Source organism: Thermobia domestica, chromosome 12, assembly GCF_964235325.1.
Source record: "Thermobia domestica chromosome 12, izTheDome1.hap1.1, whole genome shotgun sequence".
NCBI classification, from domain to species: Eukaryota; Metazoa; Arthropoda; class Insecta; order Zygentoma; family Lepismatidae; genus Thermobia; species Thermobia domestica.
This window is the reverse complement of record NC_137465.1, coordinates 130,160,745-130,186,487: the sequence shown is the minus strand read 5'-3', so window position 1 is coordinate 130,186,487 and position 25,743 is coordinate 130,160,745. Positions and strand designations below refer to the sequence as shown.

Genomic DNA, 25,743 nt, shown 5'->3' with positions numbered 1-25,743 from the left:
GCATGTGGCACAGGGAAGTAATCATCTAATAAACACTCTCCTCATAGAAGTCAGCAGAGTGAAATGACGCCCAAACATATGATTAAACCAGTTATCCACAACTTAAAACAATTAGCAATCAGGATAACTGGCGACGAGATTTGCAAAAAATAAAACTTCGAGTAGCACGTGCCACAGAGAAGTAATCACTTAAAAAAAAAAAAAAAAAAAAAATCACTTCTCGCATAGAAGTCAATGGAGCGAAGTGACATTTAAACTTATAAAACCATTCATGCGTGTATGCATGCTAATGTTGTACACCTTCTAAAAAATAAGATGTTAAACAATCTCTTGGCTTTTGAAAAAATTATGACATATTGAGACACCATGACATAATTCGCATGATTATCAGTTATAATTAAAGACCTAACAGTTGTGACAAAATAAAACACCGAAAATGGGAAAATAAATTTAAATCGTGTTAGTTAATGTTGCAAAAATGAAGATATACATTGTATATTTATGTCATTAATTTGCGAAAACCACACTAAAATGCGTTAATCCATATTTACACTAATTAATAAGGTTGAAAGTATCAATAACCAGAACACATCAAAAACGAAAAAAAAATAATAAATTACAAATAATAGAAATATTAGTATCGTAAACATAAAACTATAGAGAAAATATGTTGATGAAACCGTGACCAAAAACTAGATTTAAAAAAAAAAAAAAAAAAAAAAAAAAAAAAAAAAAAAAAAACCAGTACATCGTATACGAGTACAGCACATAGTTCAATTTTGATTACACGTTATTACAGCCCGACCAAGCGCTGGCTCCCTTTTCCTGACCTCGCTACTATTGTTTGTTTATATGGTAGCAGACGGTGATTTTACAGAGTTGCCAACGGCTTAAAGCATTAGGAAACTAAATGTGCTAGAGACAAAACCATAAAATAATCGAGAGAGAGAGAGAGAGAGGCAGTATCGATAGCAGATAATACATGTTTTTCCTGCTCGGTATCTTATTTTTCTTTCTCAACGCGCGATCGGTCCCCCCATTAGAACAAAATCTAACAATACATTTTTTGGCTATAACTTTTTTCTTCTCTTTTTTCTCTAAAGTTATTTTTGAAATACCTCCCCTACTCGTTCATTGTTGTTTCGGTACAATCGGTAGGGGTACGGTAGCTATACGTGAATGGATTTCTTGTTTGCATTAAAGATAAAATTGTGTTTTAGAAAAAAATCTATACACACGACCGATGGCGTTACTCCGTAAGGCGCGACGGTCGGTATACGAACAACAGAAATAATTATTATTTCCGAAATAATAAAAACTTGTGCTTTCTTCTAATATTAAACAACACGGCATGACCATTTGAAAATCATAAAATAATTTCTTCTTCTTCTTCTTGTTATTATTATTATTATTTAATAGTTATGATGCATTTGTTGTGTCAGTGGCGTCGCAAGCAGTGGGTGATAACCCAGGGCCTCACACTTTTAAAAGCCTCACAAAGCCAAAGAACCTAAGCACATTTATCACTGATTTTATGAAGACCCACCGATTCAATGTAAATACAAACAATTATGAATTCGGATTTGTTTACATAAAACATTACATAATGGTGGCTTGAAACAAACTTATCATCTGTTCTTGTAATATTAGGCTTCTAACATAGGCGACAGGCAGAGAGCTTACTTTAACATTGCAATAATGAAAGCAAACAAATCTTTCATTTGCTTAGCATTAATAATATCGTTGAGATAAATTGATATCGAAAATTTTATTATTATTATTATTATTATTATTATTATTATTATTATTATTATTATTATTATTATTATTATTATTATTATCTATTTGAAATAAAAAACAGAGGCGTTACAAACTTTTCTTGCCCAGCGATCCGCGAACATTTCCGCTAAAGTCATCGTAAGAATTTACTACGACACTAGATGTATGTTGCCATAATAAATTGGAATTAATTTCTTTATAATAAGCAGCGTTCGGAAAATGCTTCTGTCCAACACAGGTGTAATGTTATACTGCAGTGTATCATTTCTGTAAAACTCTCAGATTTTACTATGATTTGACTGTCAACTGATTTTGTTTTCCTTTCTGGTTCTTTACCGGAAACAAAGGAGATATCTGTGGTAGATAAGACATGAAGCAGAGGTTAAAAGGAATATTCACGTGGTGAGGTTAATGCATGCACCCCGCAGATTTCGGTGAACTAGAAACACCTGAAAACTTCTTATCATACTTTCCGTGGAAACATTGGAAATTCCAGTACGATTAATCGGTTCGCACAATTGTCATACAAGTGACAGAGTGTGAAACTACACGATTGATTAAACGGAACGGGTCTTGTGATGTTAGTGAACTCTGCGTAGATATCTCATTCTCATTAGTGTCCGTAATTGGTATCGAGTTGTGATTTATGTACTCGGTATGTGCACTTGGTAGAACAAATAAAAGTTAACATTTAGCATTCTGGTTTCAAAATCGCTAAAATCTTGGATTCAATTCCTAGATTCTTCTATTAGTAGTAAAAACAATTGTCCCGCGAACTAAGGATTATAAATCAGTGTTACTGGCGAAAAGTCCAGTTGTTCAGTTGTCCATCAATTACCAGTTATTCGACTAAATTTATCAAATTCCCTCTAAACACAATATTAAATAATATTGCACAACATTATTAAATTAATAATGTACTGAATAAGATTTCAAAATTTTCATACATTTCACACGCCATTCGATCAAACAAAAATGCGTGGATGGTATTTTACTTGGGACGCAGATTATTGAAACATATTCTGTAGTTGGTAACCCTGCTGGCAGGGGATGTTTTGCTGTTATTTTCACTTGTGGCCACGACCCGCCCACCGCTCTCTGGACCAGTACAAGCATTTTCTTCGCTTCGGGTTGTTCACTCACAAGTTATGTCGTCTGTCCATTCAGATGCTTTTTAGACAACATAACATACAAGGATGAACACCTGAAGATAACCAAGACTGAGAGAAGAAATTTTATCAGGATTCCGTTGTCTCTTCTACGTTGATTTTTTTCCAGGACATCGTGTTATTTGCTTGATCAATAACAATAAATCATCCTCTCTGGTGAAGAGTGCCAAACTCCATATCTCATAGGTGATCTTCATTCATGATAACGGCCAGCAAAATGACCTATATTTCCGGTAGAAAAGTGAACGAAACTTAAGAAGCAACCATAAAATGGCAATTACGGCCAACGCTCACAATAAATGGCATTCATTCGTTGTAAATAATGTTGTCACAACAGTCGGATCTCTAGTTATAATTATACTACCTCAATTACTATGTTAGTCCGTAGACGACATTAAGTCATTTGATCAAAGGTAAATTTTGTTAATCGTGAGTATTGGATAAAATATTTTAAAGTAACATCATTACATTGTTCATAAGATAGTTAATATGGGCAGGGAATCAATTGAGAAGAATATGACTCTAGTCAATATCAATTTCGGAGTTAAAACCAAATCGAAATTTACTAATAGCATTAACTAGGAACGTGAACTTGATAACTAAAGTAGTAGTAGTAGTGTTACTTGAAACAAAACAAAACAACAACAACAACAACAATAAAAAGAAAAAAATGCTTGAACATCAATTTGATATCTATTTCGCCTGATCCCAGGCAAGATATTAATGACAACTAGTTATCGGGACAAGATTACAACTTAACACCATCGACCAATTTCTCCATAAAATATCGTAATCCTTCCAAAGTTACAAAGGAAATAAACAATAAAGTGACGCAAGAAGAAGGAAAAACAAATGATTCTTGGGAAGTGGCATAAATTATTAACTGAATCATTGTACAATTTCACAAATTAAAACATGTTACATAAGTTATAAAGAAAAATGACTGAGGACCTGTGTTTATGTAATGATGAACACGTTTGTACGATTATTAGTAAGATAGAGCATTTTTGCCGTTGACTGTAGCAATTTGATTCAATTAAGAAAATTACTGAATTAACAAATAGCGAGGTTTAATCTAAAAAGACAGAAATAATTATGTTAGGAGCCAATACACTTGTCATGCGTCACCTAAGGAACATACGTTATTCGCTACTCTTTGCGATCAGTAGTGTCAGGAAGTTTAGATTATTGTTGTTAAACATACATTGAGTGAACACTCAATGATTTGCCCTGCATTGAGTCTTGTACAGTGATAATAATAATAATAAAAAAAAAATGTGAACCTTGAAAAAAAAAGGATTAAATAATAGCTTAATGTGCAGGTGGAAATGAAAAATAAATATTAAATGTTTTGTGCAAGTATCAAATTTTTGTGTAGTAACCATATATTGTGTCGGATAATTTGTTACTTTTATCAAACAATTTCCCTTTGTCTCTAAACATACTCTGAATATCACTTGATTATGACAGTAATATCGTAATTTTAGGATAAAGTTGAAAAATATACGAAGAAACTATTTATTATTATTGTTTGCCTTAACAGGATATTGCTGAGTTCATTCTGTTATCTAAGTGTGTGCGGTAGTTGGTGACACAACGTAGCTCGAAGTCATGAATATATTTATCACTGTGACCATGAGTAATTTTAATGCATCCTCAAGATCTTATTTCGGAATAAGGACTTGTCACATTAATAAAATATTTTTGCTTCTCTTCAAAGATCTGGTTTATTAGTTATCTAGCCATTACAAGAGTTATTATTAGTTTATTGTTTAATTTAATTTATTGTATTTCAACTAACAAGCAAATAACAACAGTAAATGAATGCTCAAAGAAAGAAGATATAGATTTCCAAAGAGGAAACCGCCTTTTCTCGATATTTGTCATAATGGTGTTTTTTTTTTTTTTTTTTTTTTTTTTTTTTTTTTTTTTTTAAATATAATTTTAGTGCGTGGCTCATGTAGAGGCCTACATCGATTTTGCTGAAGATGAAAATATTGATGATGATGTTTTGCTTGTCGTGGAGAGTGAACTTCAAACGCTGATTTCATGTATACAGGTAAATTAATTCATGTTTCGAATACTTATACGTGTTCATGTATAGATCACCTCCCATTGAAACGGAGAAGGTCGGGATTTTAAGAGGTAGTTTATTCTTTCAGTTATTAAAGGGAAAGTCCTAATAAGTATGATGCAAAATGTCTTACAAAATGTGAGTTTGAAGGAACTAAAGAAGCAGGAAATGATACAAAAATCTTACTTTATAATTTTAAAGTAGATGAATGTACTAACACAGGCTGCATGCTAACAGATCCATTCCCGACTAAACATACATAGAATAGAACAACTCATTAATCTGATGCAGAATCAATGTTAAAATAATTTCAGCAGCTTGCCTACCGCTTTCATTGGTCAATATAAAGAAATTTCTAAAAAATGAACTAGTTAAATGTAATTTACTCTACACAAAATAATGTTTAAAAAATGAACTAGTTAAATGTAATTTACTCTACACAAAACCAGTCATGTATTATTTTTTTATATGTGTAGCTTAAAAAAAACTTAAAAGTAGTTATTGTGTACTAAAAGCCATATTTATAATCCTGTAGTTCTTTTAACAAAATCTTCAGTATTAAAAGTCGGCCATATGGCTCCTCCACAATCAATTTTTGAAGGAAGATAAAGGCATCTGTTCCTTTTCTAGATAAAGTACTGCTGACAGACTTAACCATTTGTTAAAACGTTGTCCTCAAATAGATTGCCCTCCTCCTCCTATTATATACTTAATCAACGTTAATATACGCGTCGATCTGTTTTTATGTAATAGATGATAAAATTCTCGCCTAAAATATTTTTGTGCAACTCTATAACGAATCATTTTTGATTATATGGGACCGCGGTGGCTCAGTGGTATAGCGTTCACCTCGGATGTGGGGTCCCTGGTTCGATCCCAGCTCGTGCCATGTGGATTTTGTGGTGGACGAATACCGTGTGCGTGAGTTTCCTCGAGATTCTTCCGTTTCCTTCCACTTTGTTCATTCCACTATTGCATTCCTTTCTCACCACCACGCTCTCTTTTAATCTAGCCGGCATAAGCGTGGGACGTAAAACTTAAAGATTTCATGTCATTTTTCATTTTTGATTATATGTTTAGCAGCAACTTTTAAATTTGCTTAGTTGAAGGAACCACTTTCCGGTACACGTTTTCAGTAAATTTTAAGTGAATTTTGCTCAATAGTTGTCTAAATAATCGTTGAATCAACTTTTCCCATATGCATTTGAGTTTTACACAGTCACAACTGGCATTAAGAATCCCTCTTTTTGGTCAGACAATTGATACTTTTGTGGTATAAATCCTGAATCTGACTAAGAAGCCAAGTAATGACTGACTGACTGCGTTCGTTGCATTCGACGACTATTTTTTGCAAAGCCTGTGACGTGTCTCTGATATGAATTGCTTCTGTTATTCAAATAGTGTCGAAAGCAGGAAACATTCTGCTGCCGACATGATTTTTAAGTATTGCTGACATAAATTAGTTATTTTTTAAATAGTTATAAATTCTGGTTTAATGTATTCGTATGTAATTCTTTTTTCCAGAATCATCTATCGGATGAAAGGCGAGGAGAAAGGCTAAGAAGTGGTGTCAGAACCGTCATTCTCGGTGAACCTAATGTTGGGAAGAGCAGTTTGTTAAATGCATTATGTAAGTACTTATTTTTTTCTTCTTTTTCTGTCTTATGGAAATCGCATATATAAGATAATGTATATGATTCCTTTAACAGAATAACGGGAGAATGAGAAACTTTTGTTAATTCAATTAAGTGGCTATTCGCATATAAGAACTATTTTCCTGATTAAGATGCAGCAATCTGAAAATTTTCCATGAAAAGAAATTGTTAGTTGGCAACACTGCGTCATTGCTTTTAGTGAGTATTCTGTGTGTAACGAGAAAACTAGAAGGTAGAAGAAACGTGTACGCATCCACAAAAAATACATTAAAAATATAATTAATAGCTCATTTACGTATGATTACATGTACGTCACATCCTACAAACCCGATCAACGATAACAGAAATCAGCATTTTAAAAATTCAATACTATATTAACATTTTTCTATCCATTTCCCATATGTCCTTAGTTTGGTATTACTCCATTTTCGTAACTTCGTTTCACCATGTATCATACGCACTGTGATAAACAAAATGGAACCTGTTACTCATGCGATGGGTTGAGATACGCTAATGCGAAAATTTTTAGAAGTTGTCAGAAGCATTTAGGTAACTATAGGGACTATTTACAAAGAAAGAACAAAAAAGCAACTTTTCTCTTTTAACCACAGCTGATAGTAATATATCAAACCACATTAATTCTTTGTCACCAACCTAGCAGAATGTGCACTGAGAAGACATATGCGGCAATATTTTGTATCCCCAGTTCCAGTGACGACGCCAGCTTTAAGTTCTTAGGGGGGCAAAGGAGGGGCAGATACATTTTCGGGGGGGGCGGCTATTTGCCATACCAAAAATGACATATTTATTACGTGTGACTTATTTTACATTACATTGTGTATTTCGTTGCTGTCTTTATATTAGACCTATATGATTATATATTAAACTTATTTCAAGTAAAATGTATGACTAACAATAACTAACAAATAAGTAACGTCTGTACATGAAATATTTTTCAATGAAACTTTTGAAGCCTAAACATAAATTGAATTACTTTCGCGTATGCTACAAGTAACACATTGCTCTAGTACTATATGCTACGTATATATATATATATATAGAGAGAGAGAGAGAGAGAGAGAATTTACGAGGGGCCGCTGGAAATATCGGAATCCAGAAGGAGTGTAGGTACTAGGTAGAAAAATGAAACCGTAGTTTAGAAATACAGAGTGCGGCACGTAAAACCGGCCCGTAAAGTGAACACATAAAATGAAATGTAATGTATTGAATATGATTAACTACAACACATAAATGAAATGTAATGTATTGAATATGACTACTCACCTTCACAGCAGCCTTCATAGCAGGTGCTGAAAGTGTCCTCCGCCCACTTCAACACACAGGTGAGCACGATTGAGGAGATTCATATATACCCTTGTCAGTTCTTGTGTTGTAATGCTATTGGTGACATCCTGGATCCTGGTCTTGAGTTCTTCAATGTGTGTGGATTTGTTTCGTATACTCTTCCCTTTAACAGTCCCCATAAGTAAAAGTCACACGTGGACAAGTCTGGTGACCGAGGAGGCCACAAGCCTTTGCTGATTGTCCTCTCTGGTGTAAACATCTCTTGCACAAGGGGCAATGATGCAGCTGGTGTGTGGCATGTTGCACCGTCCTGCTAAAAGTAACATAACTGACGCTCCTCTTCGGTCAAGTGTGTATAAAACTCCTCCAGGATTCCCATATACACGTCACTGTTCACTGTCGTCTCAAAGAATATGGGCCCAATAACGCGTGTGGCGGAAATGGCACACCAAACACCAATTTTCTCATCATGCAAGGGTATCTGGTGGATTGCGTGTGGATTTTCTGTCGACCAATACCGGTTGTTTTGGGAATTTACGTACCCAGACAGGTGGAACCACGCCTCGTCACTCATGATGAGCATTAGTGGATCCAAGAAACCACTGGCAACATTGCTCAACAGCCATGAACAGAAATGCACCCTCTTCTGCAGGTCAGGCTCCTTCAGTTCTTGCACAACACTTGTCCGGTACGGTTTTAACTTCAGTCCCCTTAAAACACGTCTGCAACTTCTCTCACTCGCATGAACCTGTTGACTCAATCTCCTGGTTGACTTTCGAGGACTTCTTGTCATTATCTCCTCCACCTGCATCTTTAATTCAGGTGTGCAGACAGATGGTCGTCTGTTCCTGGGAGCATTTTGAACCGATCCTGTACGCCGTCCATTTTTCAATCAATTCCTGAATGGTGCTTTTTGCTGGCACAGAACGTCCTGGAAATTTCTCCCGAAACAAATTCTTTGTTTTCACAAAAGATCCAGTGAGAATGAACCCTTCAACAATGGCAACACGCTCGGGTATCGAATACGGCATTATCACACACTGACACTCACCCGGCTTAACACAACGAGGCCTTTTTCTCAACTGGTTTCGACAAGTTTCACTGGCTGCGGCTGCACGTGACTGCTGCAGGTCACGTAAGTCGACCCGACCTCGACACGCCATCTCTTGGTAGGAAGGTAGATTATTTAAGTGTTGCCAAAAACACAATATACCAGAATATTACGACGGGCCGGTTTTACGTGCCGCACCCTGTACATATCTCTGTATGTACAAATACAAATTTTCATATTAATAATGAAATTCTTATTGTTTCTCAGGCCTCTGAAGTGATTGTATGCGCCCAAACAGCGAATTTCACGAACATCCACATCCTAACTGTTATAACATTTCTGTTCCACCAAGGAAAGTCATCGAAGTAAATTAATTAGGAAATCAGAGAAACACCACGGGACTCTCCTCCGTTATATACAGTGGTGAAGAAGTAACTGGCTTAGTATAAACGTGGCGATTTCTCAACAAATTATGCATTACATCCAGGATGATTAAAAGCAATGACTCTTTCCGAAATCATGGATGCAATTTGTGACATTATTCTTTAAAATTTCAGCATTTCAGTCAGTGGTGGATATAGCCCAGGGCCGGAGGGCCTAGGCCACCCCAGTTTTTGAGTGACAAAAATAGTTTAAGCTATTATTTATATAGTTTTTAAAGTGTATATTAAACTTATAATATACTTATTATAGTCTGAGGTCTGGCTGCACCCCGCTTTCTCAGTTCTGGGCATTTCTTTGGAACTCGTCGGTAGCATAATTCAGAATGGCTTGGGTTCTCGGCATAATAAAGTTTCAAAAAATCTGTCAGGAGAATGAAACAGTGGCGGCATCAAGTGAAGTCTTCTTCCAATTTGACTGTAATGCTGATTAATTTCGCTCACGAATAGTAACCATAGATGAAATATGGTTGTACCACTATAATCCTGAAACGAAACAACAGTCAGTGGAATAGTAGCGCACTCATTTCTCCCTCGCCCCAAGAAGTTCAAGACACAGACGTAGGTTGAGAAACTGTTTGCAACATCCTTCTGGGGTAAGTATGGAGTCGTACGCATAGACTACCTCCGCAACGGTCAGATATTTAATCCAGACTCTCTACATTACTTACAAAACTGAAAGAAAAATTGAAAGTTCAACGCCGCGGAAAATGAAAAGAAAGGAATTCTGTTCCTTCAGGAGAATACACCTGTCCATCAAGCCCCTGCGAACACAACTGACATCGAATAATCTAGGATTTCAATGTCTAGATCATCATTCTTATTCCGCAGATTTTGCTCCGCCTAACTATTACGTGTACTTATTTCCCAAACTTAAATAACACTTGAAAGGACGCCATTTTAGGTAGTGCTACGAACAGTGGTGGGAGGAAATCTTCAGATTTTTTAACTTTTCTACAAAAACTGGAACACTGTACAAAATAATATATTGACTCTCGGGGGAGTGTAGAAGAAGTAAAACTTCATCATTCCACGTGCACTCCTTCTGGGTTGGGCTACCAATTTTTCAGCAGTTCCTAGTCAATATTGTATACGTCACGTCAGTACTTTGAAACAAAATAAGTAAGGGAGCACTAGTATATACCAATTACTAACGAAAGATCAGCACTCTGACAATACGTTTTATTGGGAATCAATTTAATTCTATAAATTTATTATTGTCATTTGCAGGAAAGGGAAAACACAATTCTTTTTATCCCCTTCAAAAAATTAAGCCCTGGTAGTTGCAAACTAAGCTGTTATAAGCACATCCTCTGAATATTGCAAGCCGAGAATAATGTTTCAGAAAAAAAGAAGTATAAAACCTTTAAATAAAACAAAATATGAAACTGAAAACTTCAAGTCTGGATAAATACAAACAAGTTATGTAACTGTTTTTACCTTTCTTTTGTTTCCAATTGAAGTTGATCCAATGAGAAGAAAACAAATCGACCAAATCTACTATTCTTCGTTAGGCACAATAATTAAAAATCATAAGAAAGAAGTATAACTAAAATTCACCTTAAAAGACGCTAAATTAGAAAACAGAAATATGCGTGCATACCCAGACGCTCAAAGAAGAAAGCTTGAGGACTAATCTGCCACATAGTAAATGCATGGAAAGTAGACTACAATTTCACAATGAGATTGGTTATGATACTGATATAAAATACTACATGTAGAATGTTTAAAGATTGTAGGAGTCTGGGGGGGCAGTCTAGGTGGCAGTCAGGGGGCAGTAGTAGCTACTAGGGGGCGCTCGCCCCCCTTGCCCCCCCCCTCTGGCGTCGTCACTGCCCAGTTCCTTCTGAAATATTATGCTCATTTATTCACAATTGTATTCGAAACCCATTCTTTACTACACATTGTGCATTGTTTGATGGATTTAAATTGTGTGACATTTTGTGTTACTAAATGGGTGGATTTAAATGAATAGACACTATGGTTACATGCGCCTGTGTATAAACCCAAATTAATTGTGGGTATTACTTGTGTAATTTTAGAATGTTATCTTCGGCTCTGTGCATTTTGCTTCATGATTAGTTATTCTTAGTGCTTTTGTGTTCTAGATATGAATTGATGTAAGTAGAGATTACATTTCATTTCGTGATTGATTGTGCTAGAAATATTATCTTGAAAAGATTGAAGTTAGAGATGGACGTGATTCAAGATTAAGACGACAGAAATTATACTAGGTTGATATATGTAATTGTAATCTAATTTTAGATGTAGTTAAGTCACAAATGGCGTTACAAACCTTATGAATGCTACATGAAATTATAAATATTAGAAATTACTTGTATAACAAAGTTTACTTTTATAGTCTGCGTAGGATAATGTTTGTCCATAACGTTTCGAAAACTCCAAGAGACGTGAGCAAAAAGAACGTTGGGAAAACACTAAACCATAAATAAAACATCCTCAAAATACAAACATACGCGCTATGATCATGAATTGACTATATACATTCATTTATACGTAATTGGTAATTGGTATTGTGGGCATTTCTCTGGTTGTAATCATTAGTCACGTCTTGTGTCCAATCTTTCGTTTTTATATTTTCTTCTTATTCTTTAAGTATGTATATTTTTTAATTATTAATAAATGTTTACGGTTTCTTATGTCGTCCTTGTAAGCGAACTCTTTCATACGTACTGAAAACATAATAAATCCACTGGCTTGAAGAATGGGGATCTTCGGCTAGTTTTGCATCTATTATGTAGTTTATCATAATAATTCGTACTTCAGTTTCGGTTTTAATTTGCCTTGTTTCTAATAACTACATCTACACGATATAAAGTCATGAGTATTCCATAAGAAGCATCAATGACATTGCACAAATAATAAAGCACGAGGTGCAACTGGATATCAATCATAGAAATGCCCTCAGAGAACAAGCGCGTGCATAAGAAGCAGTAATTCGAACTTTCAATATGAATAATAAATAATCTAATATGTCTGAATATTATAATGAATTTCTTCATTACTTATCTTTCAATTTTTGAAGTTTTATTCTTACGAGTTTACAGTTGTATAAGTGTCGTTTTTCTATTTTCTTTCAATATCCTGCAGTTTTTAAAAGACAGTGGAGCAACGAAATTTGCCAAAGCATTCATATGTTGATGCACTTTACCGTTTCTTGTACGCACACTTTTTATAAATTTACTTTCGCTACACAAAAGTCATTTTTTAGTATTTAAGACAGTAGTAGTAGGGGTCGACGTATATTGAGCCGAGTCAGCAAAAATTTTCTCGATTCTGATTGGCTGAGAGAGGTCACGTGACGTTAGGCCCCGCCCACGCGGGAAATTCAAATTTTCAGGTCACGTGGTATGACGTCATGAGTCACCCTGCGGGGAAATCCCTCATTCTCTTTTATGACTAGGATTTTTGAAAATTGTTCCCTTTTACGGGTAAGATGTGTGTTTTGATTGGTTGACAGCTGTCACATGATCTTAGACCCAGGGATATTTGAAAATTCGTTCCCTTTTACGGGTAAGATGAGTGTTTATGATTGGCTGATAGAGGTTACATGATCTTAGACCCGCTACACGGTGAACAGGTCACATGGTATGACGTCATGTTTTACCCTTGCGGGGAAATCCATTACTAATTCGTTTCCTTTTACGGGTAAGATGAGTGCTTTGGTACCTTGATTCTGATTGGATGATAGAGATCACGTGATTTTAGGTCCTAGGATTTTTGAAATTAGGGTGTCCTTTCTGATGTATACTTTGGTATCTCGATTCTGATTGGTTGATAGAGGTCACATGATTTTAGACCCACCACACGGTGAACAGATTACATGGGAATACCCCTCACTCATTTGTTTCCTTTTACAGGTAAGATGAATGTTTTGGTACATCAATTTTGATTGGTTGATAGAAGTCACATGATCTTAGCACCCCCACAGCCCATGAGTGAAATATAGAGCGATATGTCGGTGATCCTGGATTTTAGAATTTAGTTCCCTTTTTATGGTTATGCGTAAAGTTCCCATGAAGGGTTCAACCTCCTCCTTAAATAACCCTTTTTGGGTATCATGATATTGTACTGAAGTTTACATTAAATATTATCGTTCTCTTTGACAGATAAGATGATTCTTACCTTGATGGAGATCTTGTCCTTGAATTAGTAGCCTATGTCTCTGGAAGTAACAATGGTGAAAGAGGGGTGTCGCTTGTAGATTTCTTATAACACATTGTTGTGAGTTTAAGCGATTTATTGCTCAGTAAGCGCTTCATTAATGGAAACAGTGTTGCCAGATTTTTCTTACCGAAACTGCTCCGATTCTTTTCGAAACGGTTCCGCAGAGTACAAGAAATTTTAAACTAAAAATTTTTTCGAACTAAAAAAAATTTCAAAACTAAAAATTTTCAAACAAAAAATTTTCGAACTAAAAATTTTGAAACAAAAAAGTTTCAAACAAAAAATTTTCGAACCCAAAAAAAAATTTCGAACTAAAAAAAAATTGAAACAAAATTTTGTCGAACTAAAACATTTTTTAAAAACAAAAGTTTCGAACTAAAGATGTAAATCACATCTAAAAATTTTCAAATCAAACTTTTTATCGAACTAAACTTTTAAAATTTTCGAACTAGAAATTTAAACCAAGTTTTAGAAAAATCCTAAGAAATATTTCTTCCAGGAATCGAACTCAGGTCTTTCAAACCAAAGATGTGTATCCTAACCGCTTAGCTATGAATGAATTCGGATTTAATCATGCTTGGTGGGTTTCGAACCATGGTCCTTGAAAAGGATACACTTATACTTTAAGAAAATAAATCTGACAGTGTAACGCTTCCGTTCGTGGATTAAAATAAAATGCTGATAGACTTCTTTGTGTGACGACATAGAAGCACATATGATTGAAAATGCAAACGTCAGCGGATCGCATTACTTTTGTTTTACTACGAACGTGTCAGCATGATTCATGGAAAAAAAGCAAACATTGACATTCTCGTATGGAATATGAGGAAAATGAAATGTCGTCACAGTTACGACAGGTAGTGACATGATCCTGACAGAAAGCATTTTGGGATCAGAACTGTGATACTAGATGTTGTAACTATTGAGAAACTTGAATGACGTCACGATCGATTGTTACACATCGTTTTGGTTCGTGATTCATGACAAGAGCAGCGAGCGTTTTGATTGGTTCGTTGTGATGTCATTTTATAAATTTCCTCGTTTCTGATTGGTTGATGATGACATCGTTTTCACAACGACCTAAATAAAAATCTAAATTTCATTTTTCAAATCCTACATCGCTCTCAACTATCGTGTGATAAGGTCTACTTTTAAAAGTGTCTTTATTTAAGAAGCTTTACTGCACCGACTTTTTGTTCATTGAATTTGAGGTAAGTTCAGTGAGATTTTATTTTTCACACAAGATTCCAAAATCATTTTTATTTTATATTTGTGGGCGGATTACGAATACACTGTTTTACTTTTAGTACGAAATATTTAGACTATGAAGAAATTAGTGGAATGGGAAAGTGGGAGTACGAATCAGGATCCCCACACATTAGAAGTAAGCACGATAAATGATATGGTTTAGCGCCCCTTCAGCGAGCGCCCGTCGGGAATTGAACCATGGCCAAAGATGTGTGCGCTTAGTTTTGAAAAGAATACATTACAAAATTTCAGAAACTATGCCTGAGAATAATATGGTTCGATACCCTTTGAAACCATTAGCGGCCCCTTCAGCTTAACGTGATATTCGAGCAATCACCTGGGATTGAACCAGGGCCAGAGGTGTGTACGTCAATCATTTAGCTTAGTTTTGAAAAGAATGTATGATAACGCATGAGAATATTAAATTTCAGAAAAGGCTTGACAACGCTCCGATGTGGAAAGCAAACCCACCGAGGATTGAACCAGGACCTTCCACGTTAGAAGCATGTACGCTAACCACTTAGCCATGAGTGCATGAATATGTGGTTAAAAAGATTTACGCTATACAGATTTTGTTTTGACAATTACGTATGTGTAACGTTAATGGTTGGTGAACCTCTTCAACTTGCAAACGCATCATTTAAAGGTCGTTGTGAGTAGAAAAAAAAATGCTTACGCGTACTTTGTCACATCTCAGCACTGTTGAAACATTCATTCATGCATTCTTTTTTTATCACTATAGAATGATAGGTCAGTTACATGCTGATGTAATGGTCTCGAGTTTGACAGCAATAAAACACACATTTCAGTAACATAATTATTTTTAAAAAAAACTTTGATTTTTTAGTACGCGTGCTTTCATAATGAGATTCTGAACGTCACCGCCAGGAATCAAACTCAGGACCTTTACATGAATTGCTTAGTTAAGAATTTATCATGAATGTTATGATTTCCTGTTTATCAGGTGATTAAGATTTTTCTTTCTTCTTTTCTTTTGTAGTAAATTCACGCTGCACAATTCCTTTTTCCATTACACATTTGTTTTACCGTACCTGTTTGTTTTCTCCTGTTTTTAACCATGGCCGAATCGGGTTTTACTGTTCGCAATGAAATCACTCGTCATTATAGACGATTTAACATTGAGGGCAGAATGCTCGAAATTCAATTCAACGCACCGCCCGTAGGAACCGATATCATACAGTATGTACATAATAGTTTCCAATCAATGCTGGACCATTTGTTAGCCAATGTCGACGATGAGGCGATGGTTGGTTTATCAGTAATATCACCACGCAATACCAATAAACCGTTTTGGGTGAGTTTTCGCCAAGCACGAAACTTGACACTGGAAACGATGTGGGCCTCCTTTGAAAGAGTGTTACAAAGTAACAATGCATTTCTCCTGCACGAGCCATTCACTGTTCATTTCCATCGTGTCGATATTCCACGTGGCTATGGTGGTTTGCGGCAAGGAGTACTTCAAAATGAAGAATTATTACGTTGCAAGCGAGGGATTGTACGTGTAAGAAATCAAGATTCAAGGTGCCTGGCGTACGCCCTTGTTATTGCTATTGGCCTGAAAAAATACAAGAATGTAGATGTGAAACGACATAGACAATATCAAGATCAATCAAAATGTGTTGTGGACGATGAAGTGAATGCATTATGTGCAAATGCAGGAGTGAATTTGGATCATGGTGCCAGTGTAAATGAAATTCGACAATTCCAGGCATACCTCAAAGAATATAAAATTACAGTGTATACCAGTTTCACAGGTCATGACATCATGTACGAGGGGCCCAACGACGAAAATCGCACTCCCATAAATTTGATTTGTTTGGCTGGCCATTTTGACATCATTCAATCTTTAACTGCTTGTTTTGCAACCAATTTCTACTGTGAAGCGTGCCATAAAAAATACAGTGAACGTAACAGACATGTGAAAAATTGTCCTGTAACATGCTCCAAATGTCTACAGAGACCTCTATGCGACAAGAACCAAACGCTAGTGCTGTGCAAAGACTGCAATCGTCAATTTTACGGCGAAGAATGTTTTAACAATCATCGTAATATTGTATATCATCGTGGGGAACCTGTATGCAAAATGGTGCAGCAATGTACTAGATGTTACAGAGTATATTCTTTTGTACGAAGTGGACAACGCATTCATGATTGCAATGAGATCTTTTGCAATGTTTGTAAGAAGATTGTTCCAGGATCCCATCAATGTTTTATGCTTCCCGATCGACAATGCTTGAAACCTGGTGTTCCTTCACTCATGCACGCAAAGAAAGCCTTGTTGATATTCTATGATATAGAATCTATGCAGGACACGAATATTGGCGATAATACGTATGTACACATTCCAAATTTATTGGTTGCACAACAAGTATGTTACGCATGTGTTGAAAACAATAATATCCAGCAGTCTTGCAGTACGTGTGGTCAGCGCCAGCATATTTTCCAAGGAGAGGATCCAGTTTATGATTTTCTCCAGTACTTGCGGGAACGTCGTCCCAATATAAATAGGATTTTCTGTGTCGCGCACAACGCTAAGGGATACGATGGACATTTTATCCTAAAGACCATGGTAGAACAATGTCAATGGAGACCTGACGTCATATTAAATGGGACCAAGATACTGAGTTTAACGTTGAATAATCTGACGTTCATTGACTCGTTGAACTTCCTACCTATGGCATTAAGTAAATTGTCAAAAGCGTTCAATTTACCCGCAACCAAAGGCTACTTCCCGCATTTCTTCAACACCAAGGAGAATCAATCGTATATTGGACCACTTCCAGAAACGAAGTATTATGGTGCAGATGAAATGGCCGTCGAAGACAGAAACAAGTTCATGCAGTGGTACAACGATCATCGTAATGACACGTTTGATTTTCAGAAAGAAATTCTCAAGTATTGTATTCAAGATGTTAATGTACTGCGACAAGCATGCGTTTCGTTTATGACGTCATTTGAAACAGAAACCAAAGTGAATCCCTTCTTGGAGACGATCACGATTGCAAGTGCTTCCAATTTAGTATTCCGCCGGAATTTCCTTAAACCCAACACCATAGGAATTCTACCGGCACATGGCTATCGATGGAGAAGTACCCAATCGATCGCTGCAATGCAATGGCTGGCCTACATTGAAAAAACCGAAGAAAAACAAATCTTACATGCGGCCCGACAAAAAGAAGTGTTTATTGCGGGATTCCATGTTGATGGCTACTACCAAGATCCTGAGACGTTAGAGGAGCACGTCTACGAGCATGCCGGCTGCTTTTATCACGGGTGTAAAGTATGTTTTACTACAGGCCGTAATCAGCCCATCTATGGCAATCCAGAAGACACCATGGAATTCCGTTATGAACGAACGCAACGCAAAAATGCAAGACTGCGTGAATTGGGGTACATTGTACATGAAATGTGGGAGTGCGAATTTAATCAGTTCTTAAAACAAAATCCTGCAATGGCGACGTATCTGAAGAATCACCCGTACATGAACCGCAGACCATTAAATCCAAGAGATAGTTTTTTTGGAGGAAGGACCAATTGCGTGAAATTGTACCACCAAGTCGACGAAAAAGCAGGGGAAGTAATAAAATATTTCGATATTGTCTCGCTTTATCCTTACATCAATAAGTGTGCTAAATACCCTGTAGGGCATCCACGAATTTATCTACAGGGTGATGAAAATATACCACCAATAAATAAAGTCAATGGTCTAATCAAAATGACGATATTACCAAGTCGCCATCTTTATCATGGTCTCCTGCCTTACCGATGTAACAAGAAACTACTCTTTCCACTGTGTGCTGCGTGTGCCGAAGAAATGAACCCAGACCCTACAGCAACGTGTACACACAACGACCAGGAGCGGTGCCTCACTGGAACATGGGTATCATATGAAATCCAGAAAGCAGTAGAATTAGGATATCAACCAGTGGAAATTTTTGAAATTTGGGATTATGACATTGAACAATATGATCCCATCACGAAAACAGGTGGCTTGTTCACGGAATATATCAATACGTTTTTGAAATCAAAAATGGAAGCGTCTGGCTGGCCTAGTTCCTGTGTGACCGAAGAAGACAAATCAAAATTCATACAAACCGTCCTGGAGCGTGAAGGTATTGCATTGGATCCGACCAAAATTGAAAATAATCCTGCAAGAAGAAGTTTATCTAAGCTTTGTGGGAACTCTCTATGGGGAAAGCTTTGCCAGCGTACAAACTTTAGCCAGACCACAATTATTGATCGGCCGGAAGAATTTTATGAAAAACTCACTTCCCCCGACATTAAACTCCATCAAATTGTACCCATCAACGATACGATGTTGTATGCGTTCTGGGAGTACAATGAACATGTGCCTGTTCAAAACCGAAACACCAATGTCGTGTTAGGTGCATTTACAACATGTCAGGCACGTCTGGAACTGTACAAGTACCTGGAAATGTTGCAGGAACGTGTTTTATATTTCGACACGGATTCTGTGATATTTACGGAGAAGCCCGGGGAGCCAACCATTGAACCTTCAACGTACTTGGGATGCTTATCGAATGAGATGGAGTCTTACGGACCACGAGCATACATCAAGACATTTGTCAGTGGAGGACCGAAAAATTACAGCCTAGAAATATACAATCCGGATACCAACGTCACCAGTTACATATGTAAAATTAGAGGATTTACATTAAATTACAATGCAGGACAACAATTAAATTTCAACACGCTAAAAGAAATGATTACAAATCAATGCCGTGGACAAGTCACCATCACTATCCCCCATAAGATATGCAGGACCAAAGACCATACCATCGTCACACGCAAAGAAGAAAAAATGTACAGTATCCAGTACACAAAACGTCGATTTAAAGAATTCAATTCCTACGATACGGTTCCGTACGGGTACGTTAAAAAACAGAAGATGGAACTGGAAAAAGAAGATGAAGAAGAAAAAACTGTAAACACCCAATAAGACCGCCATTTCTTTTTTTTCCTTTTCCTTTTCTTCTTTCCCTTCCTTAACCACAAAGCAGCAACACCAAGAAGAAAATGAAGTACCCACAAGAGTTCATAAACCACCACCAACACCATCAGTGGAAGAAATGTAGTCATCTCGTACCGAAGGAGGAACCTTAACCATAAAGCAGCAACACCAAGAAAAAATGCAGTACCCAGAAGAGTTCATAAACATCCATCAGTGGAAGAAAATGCTGTCATCTCGTACCCGAGGAGGAAGATGAACCTAAGCACATCCATCATTTACGAGTAAGTTTTATTTCTCTCTTATCAATATTGACTCATTTTTATTGTTTCAGAAAAAAAAAAGAAATTCTTAAAGTAATCCGTCGTTTCTTCTTTTTCTTTACAGGATACGGCTACAAGATTCGAAGATGATGACGCGTCCAAAATATTCATTAACTAGATCCTGTATTTATTATGTTAATAAACATGTATAGGAAGACCACATACCTTTCGTTAAATACAACAAGTTGAAAAAAAATGTGTTTTATTATTTCTTGAAACCCTGAACACTTGTTTTCAAATCATGGTAATCTTGAAAATTTAAGGTGGAAAATATATTCAAGATTTGGTTTACATGATTTTGTTCGAAAAAATAATTAAAGAATTTTTAGTGTCCAAAATTTGGTTTTTAATTTAGTTCGAAAAAAATTGGATTTGAAAATTTTTAGATGTGGTTTACAACTTTAGTTCGAAACTTGTTTTTAAAAATTGGTTCGAAATTTTTTGAAATTTTTTTTGGTTCGAAAATTTTTTGTTCGAAAATTTTTGATCTGAAAATTTAGTTCGAAAGTTTTTAGTTTAAAATTTTTTGTTAAAAAAAAATTATTTAAATTTTTAGTTCGAAAATATTTTGTAATTTTTGTTTCAAAATTTTTTAGTTCGAAAATTTTTTGTTTGAAAATTTTTGTTTGAAATTTTTTTAGTTCGAAAAATTTTTTAGTTTAAAATTTCTTGTACTCTGCGGAACCGTTTCGAAAAGAATCGGAGCAGTTTAGGTAAGAAAAATCTGGCAACACTGTTTCCATTAATGAAGCGTTTACTGAGCAATAAATCGCTTAAACTCACAACAATGTGTTATAAGAAATCTACAAGCGACACCCCTCTTTCACCATTGTTACTTCCAGAGACATAGGCTACTAATTCAAGGACAAGATCTCCATCAAGGTAAGAAAGCTGGTAAGCATCTTATCTGTCAAAGAGAACGATAATATTTAATGTAAACTTCAGTACAATATCATGATACCAAAAAAGGGTTATTTAAGGAGGAGGTTGAACCCTCCATGGGAACTTTAAGGATAACCATAAAAGGGAACAAAATTCTAAAATACAGGTCTAGGGTGATCACCGACATATCGCTCTATATTTCACTCATGGGCTGTGGGGGTGCTAAGATCATGTGACTTCTATCAACCAATCAAAATTGATGTACCAAAACATTCATCTTACCTGTAAAAGGAAACAAATGAGTGAGGGGTATTCCCATGTAATCTGTTCACCGTGTGGTGGGTCTAAAATCATGTGACCTCTATCAACCAATCAGAATCGAGATACCAAAGTATACATCAGAAAGGACACCCTAATTTCAAAAATCCTAGGACCTAAAATCACGTGATCTCTATCATCCAATCAGAATCAAGGTACCAAAGCACTCATCTTACCCGTAAAAGGAAACGAATTAGTAATGGATTTCCCCGCAAGGGTAAAACATGACGTCATACCATGTGACCTGTTCACCGTGTAGCGGGTCTAAGATCATGTAACCTCTATCAGCCAATCATAAACACTCATCTTACCCGTAAAAGGGAACGAATTTCAAATATCGCAGGGTCTAAGATCATGTGACAGCTGTCAACCAATCAAAACACACATCTTACCCGTAAAAGGGAACAAATTTCAAAAATCCTAGTCATAAAAGAGAATGAGGGATTTCCCCGCAGGGTGACTCATGACGTCATACCACGTGACCTGAAAATTTGAATTTCCCGCGTGGGCGGGGCCTAACGTCACGTGACCTCTCTCAGCCAATCAGAATCGAGAAAATTTTTGCTGACTCGGCTCAATATACGTCGACCCCTACTACTAAGACGCATTTCTTGACACGTTAGATTGATAAATGCAAACCCAACACAATCTCATGTATAATTCCGAATTGCAATGTGTATATATAGTCGCTGCTTATTCAGGTTTTTAACTTGTGTGTGTAGGTGATTACTAAAAGTTCAAACAATGACTTTGATATTATTTTCTTGGAAAAACGTCTAAGATCAATAACTTGTTAAAAAAAATGACCCTAGCAAAGTAACTATCAGAGTAGAAATCAAAAGGAAGTTAACAAATTAGTAGTTGTTAATCTTAACAAAAATGTGCCGGGCTTAATCTCCTTTAAAGCAAGCCATAAAAGTAGTTGCAGGCTTCCCACAAAAAGGTGAAGATCGATTTTCCTGACACAAAATCTTGTTTTCCCTGACATAAATTCTTAAATATAAATGGGAAGTTCTTCTTTGTAACATTATTCCATTTGCGTCTTCCTTTTTCCATTTTCGTAACTTCAGCACTTAGTTTTCTTCTTTCACCTTTGATTTTACTTTCCTCTGCACTTTGAATTCGTTTCTGTTTAAGGTATTCATCATAGCGTCTCCGAGCTGAACGAACTGGGAGAAGCATTCTTCGATCAATAGGAACAGATTCCACACCTCCATAGTACATAATTGCATCATGCACCCGCCTCTGTGCTACCAGAGAATCTTCGATTTAGTTCACTACAGTAAGTGTCTTACTGACTGAAAACCTGCCCTCCACTGAGGCCTTGCCCTGGGATAAAATTAAACATATTTTCACAACATGCCACAAATCGGAATACTATTGTTTCTTGGACAACTAATCTGATGATGCTCATCTTCCCTTCGTATTATTTGAAGTTCACTGCAAAAGACCTCTGGATTTCAGTACAGAAAGACAAATTGACAGTTTGCTTTCTCAGGTACAGAATCAGATATTCTGTTATGCTTATGCCTCTGCAGCAAGCTTTTCACCCTACTCTGAGCAAGTTCTGAATTGTCCATTTGTAACCTGGGGTCCAAAGCTGACAGAGCACGTACTAGTTCGTACGTCAGAGGGCTTCTTTCCACAATCTTCTGGACTGTGCCCAGCAAAAAGTTGTGACAGTCAAGCCTGAAAGCTAGTTTGTCTTAAAACCAGTGTCCACCTTTCTTATTTCTAGTAAATTTTCATTTGCAGTCAAATCCAAAGCAAGAAGCTTCACTGCACTGTCTGCAAGTTTCATAATGCTTTGTTTGACTCATTCGATTCCTTCAGGGAGATAGAAGTTCTGAGTACAGGAAACAAATAAATGGCTCAAAACTCTGGAATTTCCTTTAAAATAGTTCACACTCTGCCGTGACAGTTTTGAAGAAACAATTTACACATCATGAATTGTCTTGCACATTTATGTTCCCTGACTTTCCATGACATTTTACGCAAAATGCACGATTTCCGTGACATGTTTTCATTTCCCTGACCTTCCCTGATTGTTCAGAATGTGGGAACCCTGAGTTGTTAATTACTGACCCTCCATTACAACCTTTTATATACAAATTACCATACAGTATCATACAAACTTGATATCTGACGGGGGCGCGGTGGCTCAGTGGTAGAGCATTCACCTCCGGTGCTGGGGTCCCTGGTTCGATCCAGCTTGCGCCGTGTGAACTTAGTGGTGGGCAAATACCGTGCTCGTGGGTTTTCTCGGGGTTCTCCCGTTTCCTCCCACTTTCTTCATTCCACCATTTTTTTTATTCCTCATCATCACCGTCTCCTTTAGCCTAACCGGCATAAACCGTGGGACGTAAAACTCAAAGATTTCATTTCATTTTATATCTGACATCCAGTTGCGTCGAATGATCGCAGACAAAAGCTAGAAACTGGACTCATTAACTAATCAACATTACTTTGAAGCAAATACTATGTGACATATGAAAATAAAATAAAATTATGTTCAAGAAAAAACTAAAAATTAATGTGAAAAGTTTTATCCGATTCCTCGCCTTATTTAAATGGAAAGTCCATACTCCTCTCTTTGATTGCACCGAATCTGTGTTTCATTGTTTTTCAAATTTTATCTTATAAGCATTGTCCTACTGCGAAGCGATATTTACTTTTCCAAAAAGTGTGAATTTTAAAACATTTCTCAAATATAAAGCCATTAAAAAAACATAAATGATTTAAATCTGTTATGACTGATTTTGTCCACGGTTGTTCACCACCACACGGAAAGCAAAACAGTGTGTTTACTTCACACCCACACAATCATTCATTATTATTATATATATATATCTTTTCTGAACACACACCTGAATTGCCTTTTGCCTGTTTTGATGCTCTGCACAATGTCTAGGTCTGGCTATGGCCTCCCAAGATCTTTAATTGCAAGCTTTTTGTCAGCAGAGAGCTGGGAAAATGACTTCTTCTGTTAGTTATCTAATAACACAAGTTAATCTAATAACTAAAAACAAAAACATCTTATTCAAAACACACTCGAGAGGTACATGAATCACGAGTGCCACATATAAACCCACACACAACTGCGAGAAGGAAAAACTACATTCCAAATCATCGGTTTTGGTTGCAAGCATTATTGCACTATGAATACAATATACTTCCACATGAGGCGAAAGAATGCTTATCAATGTCATAGTTCCGAAAAGCAAACTTTGAAACTGCCAAATGTAGATTCAGCATGTAACAGGAGCCAAAAGTCAATCAAAGAACGTCAGAACAAACAGCCTTGCTAACCAGTCCCGAATGCATTGTGGCGTTTCATGTGGAAAGTTATCGAAAGTATAAAATACATTTATTTTATAAACGATACACACACACACACACACACACACACATATATATATATATATATATATATAACTAACTCTATGGCCTATGGAACCCGGAGGTTCAATGCCGCGTTCACAAAAGCTCTCCACTGACTTCTATCCTTAGCTAACTGCATCCAGTTTTTACTTTGTATTCCAATCTCTGCGAGATCCATCTTAATATTGTCCTCCCATCTGCGCCTAGGGAGGACAATATTGTCTACAGAGGGACAGATGCTTTAGAATTTTTAACATAACATCTACAGGGAAAATGTTGTGGAAAGCAGAAATATGAATTTTCATTACAACTGAGGTTCTAAGGCTTACCAGAATTTTTCCTTGATTGGCAATTCTTGTCAGAAGCAAAAGGATGCATGGTTGCTAGTTCAACGAATTTCGCTGTATTCGGAAATTAAGGAATCATTAATAATTCTTGAAATATGATTCTATATAGTTGGTTCACAAATTACTGTACAAGAAGCCTTCATTATCTATATAAGAAATAATTAGCTTGTTAATTATGTTCGCTTTTATTTGTTTTCTACTTTACTACATATTCTCCTTCTTATTTTGTAATTATGCGATCACTTTTAAATTGTATCATTATATTGGTTTGTTTCAGCACAGTCCCGCAATTTAAATACATTATATGAATGCATAAAAATTAATTTCATTTGTTAATTGGTAATGTAATAAAATTCTGAAATCCTACCTAGTGCGAAAAACCTTGTTCACTGGAAACCGTGCCGCGTTGCACGAGCACTGCAACGACCAGAGCCTTTAACTTCTGAGATAAGGGAAAGGTTTTAATTGATAACATGTTAGTACCTCGTGTTGCTACTACGTATAAAATGTTAGTTACAACTATTAACTGCAACATTATAGTTAAATAGTTGTATCTGCGTATAGTGTTTGTTTCTGCATGCTAGTAAAAAGTA

The 25,743-nt window shown here is 36.2% G+C and overlaps 2 protein-coding genes across 7 annotated transcripts in view; both read left to right on the top strand.

Annotated features, from left to right (window-relative positions):
* Positions 1–25,743, top strand: part of LOC145666656 (5-taurinomethyluridine-[tRNA] synthase subunit GTPB3, mitochondrial) — a 61,877-nt gene that overhangs the window by 29,849 nt on the left and 6,285 nt on the right. For 5 of the 6 annotated variants that reach the window (XM_081734106.1, XM_081734109.1, XM_081734108.1 and 2 more), the window contains 2 exons: positions 4,897–5,007; positions 6,547–6,652. In XM_081734106.1, the coding sequence (XP_081590232.1) occupies positions 4,897–5,007; positions 6,547–6,652 (217 nt within the window). The remainder of the gene's footprint in view (positions 1–4,896; positions 5,008–6,546; positions 6,653–25,743) is intronic. The other variant, XM_081734107.1, reaches the window with a different exon arrangement.
* On the top strand, positions 6,667–20,485 carry LOC145666653 (uncharacterized). The gene is made up of 2 exons (XM_081734105.1): positions 6,667–20,183; positions 20,287–20,485. Exon 1 carries the CDS (start codon positions 15,988–15,990, stop codon positions 19,888–19,890), a length of 3,903 nt encoding a protein of 1,300 aa, XP_081590231.1. The 5' UTR covers positions 6,667–15,987; the 3' UTR covers positions 19,891–20,183; positions 20,287–20,485.

Excerpts from the sequence above, each read along its gene's own strand:
- LOC145666653 (XM_081734105.1), top strand. The coding sequence starts at position 15,988 with ATGGCCGAATCGGGTTTTACTGTTCGCAATGAAATCACTCGTCATTAT.